General features: G+C 40.9%; 1 protein-coding gene across 1 annotated transcript in view; it reads right to left on the reverse strand.

Annotated features, from left to right (window-relative positions):
* Positions 1-17881, reverse strand: part of LOC124596486 (filamin-B) — an 896651-nt gene that overhangs the window by 379683 nt on the left and 499087 nt on the right. Inside the window, exons 17-18 of the mRNA XM_047135636.1 lie at positions 12001-12153; positions 89-227 (exon numbers count right to left, since the gene is read on the reverse strand). Coding sequence (XP_046991592.1) covers positions 89-227; positions 12001-12153 — 292 coding nt within the window. The remainder of the gene's footprint in view (positions 1-88; positions 228-12000; positions 12154-17881) is intronic.

Consider the following 17881-nt stretch of genomic DNA (forward strand, 5'->3'; position numbering starts at 1 on the left):
GTCTTTATACAGTTTTTTAACAGACATATGAAAATAAATCAGTAAATGCATTGGGACTGATGGAATAGAAACTGGTCTACATTCTTACCTGAATGGTGATCCAACAACTCTCGAATCTTTTACTCGTATATCAATAACATGTTCCCCTATTTCAGTTGGTGTAAAATCAACAGTCAAATGACTGCCACTCCTAAACAACTTAACTGGAATACTATGTCTCGAAGGTGCTGAAACAGAAATGGTTAGTAATTCACTAAATATATGGACTTAATATTTCAATGGAACTCTGTACAGAGTTGTGCTTTTGGAATTCTAATAACATTTTTTGATAATGGAAATTCCAGGATTCAAACAACAAACAAAAATGAACAAATGCAGATGACTGATTGGGGGATTTGGGAGGGGGGGGGGGGGGGGTGCACACAAATAATACCTCAAAAATTTATACCCTCTTTCCCTCTGCATGTGTACGCACAATTATTTGTCGCATGTGTTTTTTTGTGTAGGCATATATGAATAGGCCAACTTAAGACGAGAAAACAAGAAAAAGAATGAAAGCTGGTCCAATTTTCAGAGGTGTTACAGGTGTTTACACGCAGCCATAAATCATATGCAGGTAACTGTCTGCCGTCCATCTTTACTGTTTGTAATTACATCCTTGAAATCGTTACATTTTTTGATAAATCTTAAAAAACTTAAACGTGGTTTAGCTGCACTTAAATTTCTTAAACGTATATTATGAAAGATACTTTTGTGTCTCTATACAAATGCAGTCTCAGTCTTCTTAGTTTGTGGAATTCATATTTCTTCATCAGGTTTGAAAATTCTTTGTGGCTGAAGGACATTACTGAGAGCAAAATGTGCAGTCAATATTTTGCTTCACCTTTATACATTTACAAGAAAGTACGCCAGATGCACTGTTAGTCATTAAAGACAGAACTCATTGTCAAAAGTTCAGATTAAATATTTTGTTGCTATATCTTTGCATATGAATTTTTCATTCTTCAATCTTATGGTCATATACATCATAAAAGTTTTCTTTTGTTGAAGATTTGTTAACTAGGATAATTTGAATTCCTTGTTTGAAGGATGTTCCAGGCTTTAGTAAAAAGTGTGTTTCACAAGAGCTAATGGGACTCGTCCTGATTTATTTGCAGTGAGAAATACATAAATGATTTTCCTCAGAAACAGCACAAAGTAAATTGAGTCCATATTCCAAAGTCAAGTTCAGTCCCTGCTCTATCAAGCTCATGTCTATGACAAACAGAGTCAATGATAGAAGCACCTAAGCCAAACCAGTAGCACACTCATTGCACACTCCACAGATCACATCACAAATGATACATATTTACTGCGTGCCTTATATGCCAGATTCTGGTACAATCTCAACAAAGAGCACTCCTCATGAGCAGTGCCTTCTGGGTAGTGGTGCTACAGGGACCAACAGTAATGTTGCACCAGCTATTTGGTTTCAATAGTGACATCTGGTGGTGCCACTATACAGGCAGAAAAATAAATCAATATCCACATAACAGAGTACTTGACTGCAACAGTGTAATAAAGAATATAATTCTGTATAAGTACCCAAAAATCAAAAAGTAAGTACAGAATACAGTCTGGCTGTTCATTTGCCATAAAATTTTTATTCTGCACTACTGGCAAGCTTAGACCCTTGGTCATCAACAAATGCACCAACAATAACTGACAAAGGTCAATTGTGGTTTTGCCGTGGTGTCAGACCAATCTCAGTTGTTGAGGCTGTGTTGGCCCTGTGAATGGCCATGGATCAAAACATATCAGCAGTGCAGAGTAATGGATTTATTCCAACTGAACAGCAAGAGTAGAAATGATTTTGTCTTTCATGGAATTTATTGAGGCTGTGATGCCCAACTAGAAGGAATTAACTGAAATATGGAGGCTGCACTGAACATTTTAATAGGCTATGTGAGATCAGCAAATGCAGATCACATTGTGACAAAGCAAGCTGAGATATTTTTACTTCCCCCCTTGTTTTGCCATCTGCCTCCTTAAAATTCATTATTTTTTTTCAATTTTAACTAATTACCATTAACATAAGTGAGTATAATCTGCATTTTCATAAAATGGCCCTCAGTTTTAAAGAATATAACACCAGATCTAATTTTGTGCTTAGTTTTGACTGTTCCTAGTTAGTATCTTTTGTTATAGGGTGGGATCAGTAATTGTTTTGTAACTTAAATTCTATTTCTAAATTATAAACAAATATAAATTCTGTACTAATTATAAAAATTTGGAGAAACTACTAATAGCATTCTATAAGTACACTCCTGGAAATGGAAAAAAGAACACATTGACACCGGTGTGTCAGACCCACCATACTTGCTCCGGACAGTGCGAGAGGGATGTACAAGCAATGATCACACGCACGGCACAGCGGACACACCAGGAACCGCGGTGTTGGCCGTCGAATGGCGCTAGCTGCGCAGCACTTGTGCACCGCCGCCGTCAGTGTCAGCCAGTTTGCCGTGGCATACGGAGCTCCATCGCAGTCTTTAACACTGGTAGCATGCCGCGACAGCGTGGACGTGAACCGTATGTGCAGTTGACAGACTTTGAGCGAGGGCATATAGTGGGCATGCGGGAGGCCGGGTGGACGTACCGCCGAATTGCTCAACACGTGGGGCGTGAGGTCTCCACAGTACATCGATGTTGTCGCCAGTGGTCGGCGGAAGGTGCACGTGCCCGTCGACCTGGGACCGCACCGCAGCGACGCACGGATGCACGCCAAGACCGTAGGATCATACGCAGTGCCGTAGGGGACCGCACCGCCACTTCCCAGCAAATTAGGGACACTGTTGCTCCTGGGGTATCGGCGAGGACCATTCGCAACCGTCTCCATGAAGCTGGGCTACGGTCCCGCACACCGTTAGGCCGTCTTCCGCTCACGCCCCAACATCGTGCAGCCCGCCTCCAGTGGTGTCGCGACAGGCGTGAATGGAGGGACGAATGGAGACGTGTCGTCTTCAGCGATGAGAGTCGCTTCTGCCTTGGCGCCAGTGATGGTCGTATGCGTGTTTGGCGCCGTGCAGGTGAGCGCCACAATCAGGACTGCATACGACCGAGGCACACAGGGCCAACACCCGGCATCATGGTGTGGGGAGCGATTCCTACACTGGCCGTACACCACTGGTGATCGTCGAGGGGACACTGAATAGTGCACGGTACATCCAAACCGTCATCGAACCCATCATTCTACCATTCCTAGACCGGCAAGGGAACTTGCTGTTCCAACAGGACAATGCACGTCCGCATGTATCCCGTGCCACCCAACGTGCTCTAGAAGGTGTAAGTCAACTACCCTGGCCAGCAAGATCTCCGGATCTGTCCCCCATTGAGCATGTTTGGGACTGGATGAAGCGTCGTCTCACGCGGTCTGCACGTCCAGCACGAACGCTGGTCCAACTGAGGCGCCAGGTGGAAATGGCATGGCAAGCCGTTCCACAGGACTACATCCAGTATCTCAACGATCGTCTCCATGGGAGAATAGCAGCCTGCATTGCTGCGAAAGGTGGATATACACTGTACTAGTGCCGACATTGTGCATGCTCTGTTGCCTGTGTCTATGTGCCTGTGGTTCTGTCAGTGTGATCATGTGATGTATCTGACCCCAGGAATGTGTCAATAAAGTTTCCCCTTCCTGGGACAATGAATTCACGGTGTTCTTATTTCAATTTCCAGGAGTGTAGTTATTTGGCTCTCTTTGAAAACATGTTAGCAAAGCTAGCTCTTAATTAATTCCAAAGTAACTACCAGTTTTGTCAAAAGTATTGTTTGCATAACTTAAATAAACAATTCGGTCTAACCCTTTTAGTACCCATTATTGTGCGGATATATGGAGGCCTGATTTTTGGTCCTGAGACAGTCAGTCCACAGCCGAGTTTTAGACAAGAAACCTGTCTTTGTTAGAACAATAACAATGCATCAACTTAACTGTGAAATAAGTGTAACACAATTAGGCTGTGTATTGAAACAATGACAGTGTCTGTTCAGTATGTACCGTTTTATTCTGCAAGAACTGTGAACTATGTGATTAGGTTTATTATTGCTCATAGATATTCAACAGTAAAATATTGTAGCAGTATGCTGATGTATGCCTGCAAACTATTAATGAGGCTTATTAAAAGTTGCCATTAGTTAACTGGCCATATAACTGTATTATTGGGGGGAGGGGTGTGTGAACAGTGAAAGTAAAGAACTGTGAAACGCGAATGTGCACCTGTTGGTTACATCATTTGAAGTAGTCAGTGCTGAACTTACACCCCCCCCCACTTTTCAGCCACTATAACAATGCAGTACGTCGCCACTGAGGACAATCAATGAAGAAATAAAGCAGGTGAATGTCACAATGTATGTAGGTCATGAAAAGCAGCTAACTAAGAACTTGTACCTTGAGAAACTGTTATCTTTTTTGCCTCCATATTCTGTGCTTAGCTTTACTGCTACGATTCTGCTCATGTTTGATCCATGTGCTCTCTATTAGGGTGATAACATTACACAAGGGTACCATTTATGTGTCGAAATTGCGGTTTTCCTTTTAAAATTTTATGATTCACATTATCAAAGTTCATGTAAAAGTCCCTGAGAGTACCAAAAGGATAAGTTTTGTTACTTAACTCTGCTGACAAAACATTTCTAGGTGTCTTATTTGGTTTTCACTGGAAGGAAACCTTCACAGATGTTGGAAGTCTTCCATTATAGATGTTTCCATTATAGGCAAAAAGCCTGTAGCGAGATGGTTCTGTAGTTAGATGTAATCAACTAATCTTTGTTTCTACAGATTCACTTTGATTGAAGACCAACATCTTGCATGACATCATTGTGATCCAGGTCATCACGCTGATGACTGAACAAAGAGTGTTTCTCGTGGAGCATGTGTTCTGCAATGGAGACAAGTTTACCTCAGCAGTAGAAGCTGCATTTGCAGCAAAGGTCCCATGAGTGAAGTTGCCTACCCGGAATGCCATACAGAACCTCATCACCAAGTTTTGAAAGACTGGAAGCGTTCATAATGCTCCAAAATCAGGCAGGCCTTCCACATCCACATCCAAAGAGAATGTGGCAGAGGTGCAAGACATGATTCTGCAAAGTCCAAAGAAATTGGTTAGATGACTAGCTCAGCAGGCCCACATGTCCATACGTTCGGCTCACAAGATTCTGCGGAAATCACTGTACGTGTTGCCGTATAAGATGTAAGTTGTATATAAAATGAGAGACACGATCACCTGCTGCATGTGAACTTTTACAACTGGTTTCTGTCCTTCCTGCAGGATAATGGTGAGGGGATTCTTGACACAATGTTTTTCATGGCTGTGGCATGGTTTCACCTCTCTGGTTATGTGAGTAGTCAGAATAGTCATGTATGGACTACGGAGAATTTGCATGAATTTAAGGTGTCCACACTTAATGATGAAAAGCTTGATATTTGCTGTGCAGTGACTCGTAAACACATCATTCGGCCGATCTTCTTTCACAACACCATAAATACAGAATGGTACTGTACCTGCATTGCGGAGCCCTTCCTAGGTGCAATGAATGAGAACAAAATTGAGACTGCCTGGTTCCAACAGAATGGGGCAATTGTGCATGCTGCCCACAAGGTGATGAACTTTTTAAAAGACATCTCTGATGACCACATCATCTCTCGAAGACTCTGGACTCCATGTTCACCCAACTTGGCAACAATGGATTACTTTCTATGGAGTACGTTGAAGGGAAATGCCTATGAAAGCAATCTGCACACCATACAAGAGCTCCAAGCCACACTGACATGCCACATTGGATGCAGAAACCTGAGTAACTGTGTCGTCAAGTTCAAGGGGATCACTTCACTTCCAGCATCTCTTATAACTTCTGTGACTTTAATACAGCAAGTTATGAACTGCATAGTTACTTACTGAACACCCTCTAGTTGGCTCTTAATAAATAATACATATATTTAACCCTTGGAAGGAACTTTAATGTGGCAAACAATCCACTGCTAAGTTTCATTAGCTCCATGTGTCCACAATCACTATTATTTGATAACTGCTTGATAAAACTGGAAGTATTTCCCACTAGCCACCCATGGTTGATGGGTTGAAGAGCTGATATTTTGGTAGTAGCTGTGTCAAACTCAACAATATTTACTCCGCTCTTTCGGTATCAATTTCCATAATGAAATTATTGTGGAAACTCTGGAACAGGCTGGATGGATAGTTTTGACCAGACTGAACACTTGTGACAATAAATGGTGCTAGTTGCATATTACCAGAAGACCATCCCAACTGCAACCTGTGTGTGTGAGGAACTCTTCAAACCATCACACACTGATGTGTGGCTGGCTTTGCCACCTCCTCCTCCTCCCTTTCAAGGCCACCTGCCTATCCCATCTTCTAAGCAATACACTGAAAGCTCTTTATTTTAGTTCAGAGATTCAGATAGGTTTCTTTTACTGAACCATTCAAACAGAAACATTCTTAACATTAGTGCCAGAATGATAGACATATCATTGCCATTGCCAAGACTGTAGTTCCCACCACTGGGGTGTGGTTTGACAATACATCCATAACACATAATTACTGAACAACTTAATTTGAAACTCACTGTATGGCAAATAATCCGGAGATACAAATGAGTGACTTGAAAACATGCACATATTCATGCCTATAGGCACCAATACGTATGTGGACAAGGAAAAAAATTCCTGGGTTTTTCCTGGGCGAAAAAACACTTTTTCCATGTCAAGTGACAGTATACTTTCCCTTAGAACCATAAAATGTATCATTCTTTTGCATGGTTAAGGTTTTATGTACTTGCATAGATCTTCCCGGCACTTTAGAAAACAAAACTTCTCCTCCCCCTCCCTCCCCTCTCAAAAAATGCCCATTTAGGAAAGATCTTTGACATGCAGCAATATGTACACTGCATATTTTCGTATTATGGTTTAAATTAATATACTCAGTGTAGCTACAATAAAAACTAAGCTTTCACATATAATATTAGTCTTTGTTTGCATGTAGTACACTTTAATATACATCACACAAATGTGCCAGTAAAATTTTATATGATGACATAAATGTCTGGTCTTCTGGGCTTGAAATTCTTCTGACATAAGTGGCTGGCCCTCAACTTGTTGAGCTTTAAATGAGAATCAAATGCTCTGTAATTTAAGAAATTCAAAACACATTTGCACACATAACATAATTCATCTTGCATAAAATGAAATTTAATTTGAAAGTAATGCATTTCAACCACCATTTACAATATTTTTCTGCGACCATTAGAATTTGCATTAGCAGTTATCAGAGAGCACTAGAAACTAGCGTAAGCGCATGTGCACAGCTACAACAACTAGGGTGCTGACATGTTTGTACCTACATAGCATTAAAAGACCTTACATTATGTGATAAACACAACAGGATACTCCAAGATCATCGGAATTTCGTAAACCACACTAAAATGCATAATTCGGCTGAAAGTGCACATTCTATGTCCAGATTTACAAAGATGTAGGCTCCAACCTGATATTATACTTCTCAGTGTGGTTTTTGGTCTGCAGATTTTGTTGGAGTACCAGTGCTGTATTATCTCATGTTTGGTTCTTTATTATGGCATAACATCATACCTGCCAGAAGATAATAACAGGCACTTGCACAGAAGTCCATGCAAGTTTGTTTGGACTCAAAACTGTCATGATCAAGGAGCTTCACTTCACCTGACATGTGAATCCTGTGATCTCTTGGTACAAACAATAAGCTTTTGAACAGTCAGAATAACCTACAAAAATCCATTCTTTGCCTTTAAGACTGAACCTTCTTTTGTCTGGTGAGTTATCCAGGATGACAACCTTTTGACCAAATACACCAAGATCAGATAGGTCAGGTTCCCTCTTCAGCCACTTCTCATGCAGAACTCTATCAGTCAGTCCTGCAGATCTAGTTGGCTGAGTTGATTGTTTAGGCACAAAATGATGGCAGCAGTCTTCACTCAAGCAGCATGCAACATGCCATTTCAGCTAATGAATGATTCTTTCATTTGGTGACACCATTCTGCTGCATTGTGTGTAGAACCATTAGACATCACTACATTCTGAGGATGGAGTCCATTCTTTCATTGCAGTACTCTGTAATGTTGTCTAACTGAAAGAATTTAATTTTACGTCTAATTTCAACTGTGTTTTTAAATTCAGCAAATTTGTCTACAACTTCTCCTTTATTTCAAAGGAAATAGACTTGAAACCAACTGCTATGGTCATTTATAAAGGTCACAATAAATTTTGCATAACATTGAGTTGTTTCTCTCATTGGCCCACACACATCAGAGTGGATTAACTCCAGAAGTTCATTTGAGTTCCCTTCTCATTTGGTGGAGTAACTTGACATGAGTTTTCCATTAAGATGTATAAGGCATTTAATAAGATTAACATCACTGAATTTTAACTTGTCATATGCTCATTTTTGACCATTCTGATCATATCTCATGAGTTCAGGTGGAATAATCGAGTATGTCAGATTCACATATCACTTTTCATAAGTTTCAGCTTGACAATGGCGAATGCCTTTGGACTATTTTCTGGCAAAGAAAAAACATTACCAACCCTATCTGCAAGCACTTTGATTTTGCTGTTAGTATGTCCTATAATTTCATGAGGTTCCTCAAATGTCACTCTGCAGTTGCTGTCCACACCCTTTGCCACAGAAATGAGATTGGTTCTGAGTATTGGCATGTACAAAATGTTTCTGCATTATGGAGTTGACACCACTGGCTGCAGCTGTGATGTGTTCGTCACCTTTACCTGTTACTTATGTTGCACTGTCATCTGCAAGCATTAAATTCTCTTGCATTTTTGTCACATGTGTCAATGTTTTTGGATTGTCGCACATGTGTGATATGCATCAATTTATGTTTGTCGTATAAATCGCTAACAACTTCACCATATCTAAGTATTTGGTATTGCAGGAATCTACCTGGTACCTGCATTTGTGTTCCAAAATTCAGCTTCTTTGTAGTAGCTACTTACCAACACTAGGTCACAGTGACCTTAAAACAGGTAATTATGTGATGCAGTGGTTGGCACACTCTCCCTCACAATCAAATTTTCCCCTGCTTTTTGCATATTCTCTAAGAACAGACACACTGCATTATTTAATTTATAAAAACTTTGGTTATGTTTTGTGTTAAAATAGTTGAAGAGGAAGTGAGATTTATGAAAAATACTGTTTTATTCATACTATCAGACGGAATTGATGTAAATTTTGTTTTAGTTTGTTTTAGTTTCAGGTGTAAGTTACCCATTGTAGAAAGTTGAGATAAAACATGGAGGTGTTTTCTTAACATATGTAATTATTTAATGATTATTTTTCCCTTGATAGGTACTTAACAGATAAAAACATCAATTAACTTGTTGGACATTATATTCAAATTGAACGTCTGATTAAATATTCTAGGCATAAATTGCAAGGAAACTACATGATTACGAGTATTAAGCCTTCACACCTGTCATTGTTGGGAGACAAATGATACTGGTGTTCTATAATATTTCAGTTTGCAATACTTTCCCCTTAAACTTAAATGGGACACTTAGCTAATTTGAATGTGATAAATTCTGTCTGTATCCCTACATTAGCAATCCCAAGTCAGAAAGATGTTTGCAACATCATAAGTGGGGAAAAATGTTGAATCCTTTCACTAAAATATTCGGCATCTGTTATGCTAAGAGCAATGTAGACCAGTGTTCTTCAAATTTATTTTTGTATTTCACAGAAACTAGGAAAAAGTTTTAGAGGGCTGGCTAAGACCGAAACAGGACTGAAAACAAATGCAGGTCGCACTTTATCAACTGCATCCAATGGTATAACTTTTTCATGGCATATTTTTTATATCCTCAGCATTACTTTTATCCTGATTTCTTTCCATACATACAATTGTCATACCATAATTTGATGGCTGCGACAATCAAAATTATTTAAGTCTTCAGTCTCAACAGAAAATAACACTACTGTTGTGACTTCTGGTCATACCAACTGTCAAAGAAAGATGTGGAATGAACGTTGTGCCACACCGTGATCGATCTGTGTGAAAGCTCTCATATTTAGTTCTGTGTATGTGAGTGGGAAGCAATAAAAATGAGGTGGCCGCCAAAAAGGACTTACTAAGTGAGAAACCCTAATATTAAGAAATGTAGTAATGAGATTACACTACTTGTATATTTTAATGATGCATCATTTAGTGTCCTACACAGAATGTAACTTTGTGAATTGTGTACATTTAAAAGTCTTCAGTGTTATTGTATGTTTGCCTAACTTTTGTAAATTTTGTAACTATGGGATTATGCTGTACTCATTTATTGTAGGATGTGTCACTTTTTGCCTTGCACATAATGTAATTTTGTAACTTACACCCATTTAAATACATGATTTTTATATTATTTAAAAGACTTAAATTTTATTTCAATAAATAAAATGTTTAAATTACCAAATTGCAAGGGGCAGGCACGGATGGAGGTTTTTGGGATGGGAAAGGTCACCATCCAGGCTTCGGGTTTTGAGAGGGTCATGATTCGGTATAGTCATTTTGTGTGAAATGAATACAACAATAACAACAGCAATAATAATAATAATAATAATAATAAAGTGACAAAGTCTAGAAATTTGTAAATCATAAATATAAATATTTTATTATAATGTGTGGATCATGACTCAATGCCTCCAACTCCCCTGCTCCCTTGGATGCGCACTTGACAAGGGGAGGCATTTTAACTTTTTTGCCCAGGACAGTGATAATGCTAGAGTGGGCCATGCTTGATGGGATGTAGTTTGACAACACATGCACAACACATAGTTACCAAACAACTTCATTCGAAACCCACTGTATGGAGAATGACACAGAACGACTAACAATTGACTTGAAAACTCGCTCATAAAAACACCAAAGATATTATATGGTGGTAAAATTCTCAATACAAACTATTGTCTGCACTTTCAATAAACACTTAGCATCATCATCTTTGTCAAGAACTTTTGAACCTTTCAAATAACTAAATAAATGACATTTTAAAAAATCTAATCAAACAATGGAAAATCCAGGATAGAATGTAACAATATTGTGAGAAGGAAAGTTGCCACTCACCATACAGCGGAGATGCTAAGTCATCGATAGCATCTTCACAATATTTTAAAAGATTTGAATTTCTTTAATTCCGAAGGTAATTTTCTTTATGTAATTGTCAGTTGCCTACAATTTTCAAAAATCTTTATTTTTAATTATTGAATGGCATTAACACTAGACAAAATGTTTACAGTCATGGACAATCAATACAATAGTAAGCAACATCCAGTGATCACTGGTAATGGTAATGATGTGTTTTAACGAATGACAGGTGAAAGCTATGGCACTCATGTTATGTCCAGATCTCTGTGTTAGTGTGAGGCAGACTAATAGTTAAAGAGTTGATTAAACTGCATATAGGGAAAATGTACACCTAGCAACTTGTTTTTGGTCAGATACTGACAAGTTCTGAAGATGACATGAAAAGTATATGAAAAATAATCAAACTGAGAGATATGTAAGTACTATAAATTACATAAAGAGGATTCTTACTGGTTCCAGAAAGAGAGCAGAAAAGAAGTCTAAATGTGAGACAAAATAAACTTAGAGCAAAGGGTTACCTTAATAAATAACAAGAAGATATACAATAAATGAACATCAGATGTTATTTCCTTAGAAGTCGCAGTAACAACAAAATAATATAGCATAAAAATCTAAAAGATTCACTTGTGTTTAGGTGGAAAAAGTGAGATTAAAGTGTAAGGGGAAGATTTAGATAGGAAACCAGTGTATGATATACTGTCATTTGGTAAGTAAGTACATTCTATATCTTTATTTGGTTGTTGTTTAATATTGGATATTCTTTCCTTTGTATGATGTTCAAATTATGATACATCCATATTCATTTTTAAAACAGTTTCAACTTAAAGAACTCACATGTGATGTTGACAGAGACATCAGCTAAGTCTCCACCACTTTCTGGTAACTCCATGTCAAAAGACGACTGCCTGTTGACTGGTACCAGCTTTAGAGCATCACCAGTTACAAAAGCTTGTACAATTCCCAGGCCTGTTGGTGAGTTACGATTACCTGAATTAAGCAACATACAAAAATGAGTAATGAGAAAGAGTTGAATGAAAATAAATCTAATAATAAGACTATGACTGTAGCTAACATGTAGGAAAAAATGTTCATAAAATCTACTGTCCAAAAAATCAGAGATAAAAAAAATTGCTTTTGGTTCTAATAATACATTATGTTTGCTTTTCATTGTTAAAAATGAAGTTGTTCTACCAGGAAGTAATAGAAGAATTCATTAATAAAAAAGGCAAAACATTTTATTTAATGATTCATCCGCTAGTTTGTCAGCTAACATACAATGTGCCAACAATGTAGGATAAGACAGACTGTTACCATAAGAAGACATGTGAAACTTCAGACAGGCACAATTAAAAGACACTTACATAAAGCTTTCAACTATTGCCTTCATCAGCAGAAGAGAAACAATCACCATTCATACTCACAAAGTACATCCAACATACACATGACTGCCTACTCCAGCAACTCTGGCAGGAATGCAACTATTACATGAAATGCAAGTAGAAATCTGTATGGAGTGGAGAAGGGGAAGAGATAGTAGTATATGGGTGGAGAGAGAGAGATGAACACTGTCTGATGGAGTGTGCAGAGACTAGAACACCAACAAGCACAGCATTGGAAGTGCTGGGTGGGTGGATTGGGCAGGTTCTGATCCTGGGTCTTCCACAGGGATATGATACTTGTGGTGGGGGGTCGGGATTAGGAGTGGCATAGGGATGGACTAGGCTGTTCCAGCCCGGAGTTGTACTGGGTGATGAAGGGGACTCTCCTTTGTGGCTGGTTCTTGTGGGTGGTGGGAGGATTGGACTAGGTCTGGGGGATAGTGCCTGTCTGTGAAGGCCATGGTGAGACCCTCAGCATACTGAACAAGGGAGTTCTTGTCACTGCAGATAAACTGTTCCTTGGTGGCCAGGGTGTATGGGATGGATTGTTTGGTGTGAAAGGGATGACAGCTGCTGAAACGCGGGTACTGTTTGTGGTTGGTGGGTTTAATGTGGACAGAGGTTCAGATGGAGCTATCAGAGAGGAGGAGGTCAACATGCAGGAAGGTGGCACACTGGGTTAAGGAGGACCATGTGAAGCAGTTGGGAGAGAAAGTGTTGAGGTTGTGAAGCAACGAAGTTAGGGAATCTTGGACCTGAGTCCAGATCATGAAGGTATCATTAGCGAACCTGTACAAGACTAGGGGTTTGGCGTTGTGGGAGGCTAGGAAGGTTGCCCCTAGATGGACAACAAAAGACAACAAAAAGGTTGTCGTAGTAGGATGCCATGTAGGTGACCATGGTTGTACTGAAGGTTTGTTTATACACCTTCACTTCAAAGGAGAAGCAGTTGTGGATTAGGATAAAGTTAGTAAGTTGTATGAGGTAGTGGGTTTGGAGTGTGAAGGACATTGGGAAAGGTAGTGTTGAATAGTGGTAAGACCATGGACATGAGGGATGTTGGAGTATAGGAAGTTGGCAGCAACAGTTACGAGTAGGATCCAGGAAATAAAGGGGTGGGGATGATGGAGAGTCGGTGAAGGAAGTGGTTGGTGTCTTTGATGTGAGAGGCTAGATTATGGACAATTGGTTGGAGGTGTCATTCGAGGAAATTCTTGCAGTGGGGACACAATAACCTGGTACAATGGGGTGTCCAGGATTGTTGGGTTTGTGGATTTTGGGGAGCTTGTAGATAGTGGGTGTGCAGGGTGTCATACAAGTGAGAAGGGAAATAGATTCAGGGGATAGGTTCTGCAAAGGGCCTAGGGTTTTAAGCAGGGATTGAAAGTTGTGTTGGACTTCTTGGATGGAATAACTCTGGCAGAGTTTATAGGTGGAGGAGCCAGATAATCGGCAAAGGCTTTCTGCCAGGTAGTCACAGTGATTCGTAACAACAGTGGTGGTACCTTTGCAGGTAGGATGATTAGGTCAGAAATCATATTGAGTTTGTGTATGGCTATTCTCTGTCCTACTGAAAGGTTGGTGTTCTGAGGTAGGGTCCTGGTGGAGGATGGTGAGACTGAGGTGGAGGTAAGTAATTCCTGGAAGGTGACCAATGGGTGGTTAGGTGGAATGGGGGAAGCATCACAGTTTGATGGTGATACAAACTGGAAGAGGCAGGGTTAAATGTAGGAATTAGGGTGATTTTGGTTTGGGGGATTGGTGGCAAAGAAGTGCTTCCATTGCAGGGACAGGGAGAAGGGCAGTAGATGTTTGACAAATCCAGCATGTTTAAAATTGGATGTAGCACTAAAGTTGAGGCCTTTGGACAGGACTGAAACTTCTGTGGAGCTGAGGGTTTTGATGAAATTGTTAACAACAGGCTCTGAATTTGGTGAAGAATTGGTAGAGAAGTTTGGGGATATATCTAGGCAGGGTTGAACTGCTATGAGGAGTGGATGAGGAGGAACACGGAGGGTACAAAATGGGTTGGATAGCAGTGCCCTGAGGCAGCAGTAGGATGTGAACAAGTTTGATAGCTTATGGAGATGATGTCTGGAATGCTCATCCAGGTACTGGAGAGCAGGGGATTCAATTTCACAGACATGATGAATGGAGTAGGGATTGCACAATAGTAGTATCTTGCAGAGGGAGCAGAGGTGGTTCTTGGATGCCTGTGTCATGGAGCTGTGTATTTACAGTACCAGTTTGTGATGGCCAGGGATTGGCAGAATCAGAAAAGGTGTAGGTCATTGTAAAACAAGGGGTGGGATCCACTGAAAGGAATCTTTTTATGGTTAGGCCATTTTGGAGGATGCCATGGTTTAGGCAGCATTTGAGAAACAGGATGTGGGACTGAATTTTACCCGGGGGAAGGATACTTTCCTGAACTGGTGAGGAAAGATGAAGAAGGGGTTCTTTGTGGCAGGAATGGTGCTAAGGGAAATGGGAAGGACGCAGAAATGGGCAAAATAGACGTTGATGGCTATGAGAGGAGCTGGATAAGGGAAAAGATGCATAAAAATATATATAAAGACATGCAGAAACATACAGAGATGCAAAAATACGCCAAGATACATAAAAGAACCCTCAAATATATAAAAATACAAAAAAAATGTGAAATTGTGTAAAAATGTGTAAAAAATGCACAAAGGCATTAAAAACATACAGAAACATAGGAGAAAAGGAATGATGAGTTATGGGTGTATGGGTGTGTGTGTGTGTGTGTGTGTGTGTGTGTTGCAATAAGTGAAGACAGAGGTAGGGGGGATGGGTCAGGTCAAGGATCAAGAATTCCTGTGGTACAGGCAGGTGTGGATAATACAACACTAAAGTATGTCAGGGTGAGATATGAGGGGAGGTCAATAGAAATAAATATAATTATCGGAGGAAAGAATCTGGGGCATCAGATGATGCAGCAATACGCATGGTCATGAAGTCTGTGTTGTGCACAGACGATCAGTTTGGTTCGGAAGTGCATGCTGTTTGGAAGGCAGTGAATAAACACAGGAGAGAAGAGCAGGAATGGACACTGAGAAGAGTAATACTTTAGAGAATAGTAACAAAAAAAACCATCACAAGGTTGTAAGATGGAAGAAAAGCCGTTTGACAAAATCAAGCAATGGAAACTCCAGGTAGGAATATCAACAATGTAGGTAAAGACAGATTGCTACTTACCAGAAGACACATTAAGTTGCAGACAGGCACAATTAAAAGACACCTAAAGCATTCGGTCACAGCCTTCATCACAAAAAAAGAAACACTCACCATATATCCACACAAGCAAGGACTCCTTTTGCACACATGACTGCCAACTCCAGCATCTCGGGCAAGCTGCAATCTGAAGGGAGTGGGCAAGAAAAAAGGGATGGCAATCTGGATGCCCCACTGTGGCTGGTTATTGTCTGTACACTGAAAGAATTTTGGCCCTCACTGACCAACACTTCCAACCAATTGCCTGTAATCTAGCCTCCCACCTAAAAGACACCAAACACTTTCTTCCCCAGCTCTCCACCATCCCCACCCTTTTGCCTCCTAGATCCTTACTCATCACTGTTGAAACAACCTCCCTATATTCCAACACCCCTCATACCAATGGTGTTACCGATATTGAACACAATGTATCACGAAGTCCTTCAAACTCCAAACGCACTACCTCATACAACTCACTACCTTTGTCCTAACTCACAACTAATTCTCCTTTGAAGGGAAGGCATACAAACCTGTGGCAGAGCCATGGCCATTTACATGGCACCCCCTATGCCAACCTTTTTATGGGCCATCTACAGGACATCTCCCTAGCCTCCCAAAATGCCAAACCTCTAGTCTGCTCTGGGTTCACTAATGATATCTTCATGATCTGGACTCAGGGTCAAGACACCCTGTCTTCATTCCTTCACAACCTTAACACTTTCTTTTCCATCCACCTCACATGGTCCTCCTCAACCCAGCATCCCACCATCCTCGAAGTTGACTTCCTCTTCTTTGATGGCTCCATCCACCTCTCTGTCCACCATACACCCACCAACCACTAACAGTACCTCTACTTCGATAGCTGTCATCATTTTCAAATAAAAAAATTCCTCCCATACAGCCTGGCCACCCAGGGATGGCGCATCTTTAGTGAGAATAACTCCTTTGCTCAGTATGCTGAGAGTCACACCAAAGACTTCACAGATAGGCACTGTCCCCAGACCTAGTCTGCAAACATATCTCCCTTGCCATTTCCCCTCACACCTCCAAGAATCAGCCACAAAGGAGTCTCCCCTTCATCACCCAGTACCACCCCAGGCTGGAACCAGTGAACCACACCCTACACTAGGGCTTTGATTACCTGTCATTGTGCCCTGAAATGAGTGACATTCTACCCAAAATCCTTCCCACCACTCCTAAAGTGGTGTTCCTTTCCCCTCCCAACTTCCACAACACCCTAGTACATCGCTATGCCACTCCCAATCCCAACCCCTTGCCACAAGGATCAAATCCCTGTGGAAAATGCAACTGCAAGACCCACCCAATCCCCCCACCCCCTTCCCCCTCACCCCTCTCCCCACCACTTCCTATTCCAGTCCTCTCACAGGTTCATCCTACCCCATGAGGGTCTGGCCACCTGTGAAAGCAGTCATGTTATTTACCAGCTCTGCTGCAATCACTTCACAGTGTTTTATATCGGTATGACTACCAAACAGCTGTTCACCAGGATGAACGGCTGCCGCCAAACTGTGGCCAAGAGTAAAGTAGACCATCGTGTGGCATAACATGCAGCTGAACATATCACACTTCATTTCAATGGCTGCTTCACTATCCGAGCCATCTGGATCCTTCCTTCACCACCAGCTTTTCTGAGCTGCACAGACGAGAATTGTCCTTACAGCACATTCTATGCTCTCATAATTATTCCAGCCTCAACCTACAGTAACATACTGTCCCCACATCCTCCAGCCAACAGTTTCCACCCCCCCCCCCCCCCCCCTGTCTTATCATATATTCCCCATTCTCATCTCCTACCCTATTTATTTGTCACCCTCTGCCAATGCTCTCACTCATCTTTCCCCACCTTCTCTTTGTTGCTCCTATTTCCCCAATCTCAATGCCCCACTGCAATACTGTGCTTAGCATTCTAGTCCCTGCGCAGTCCACCAGACAGCATTCATCTCTCTCCCCACCCATAAACTACTATCCCTTCCCTTCCTCTGCCCTCTCCATATTGCTGCTTGCATCCCGTGAGACTGCTGCATTCTGGCCTGAGTTGCTGCAGTTGGTGGCCATGTGTGCATGAGGTGAGCTTGCTTCTATGT

Source organism: Schistocerca americana, chromosome 2, assembly GCF_021461395.2.
Source record: "Schistocerca americana isolate TAMUIC-IGC-003095 chromosome 2, iqSchAmer2.1, whole genome shotgun sequence".
Classification (NCBI taxonomy): domain Eukaryota; kingdom Metazoa; phylum Arthropoda; class Insecta; order Orthoptera; family Acrididae; genus Schistocerca; species Schistocerca americana.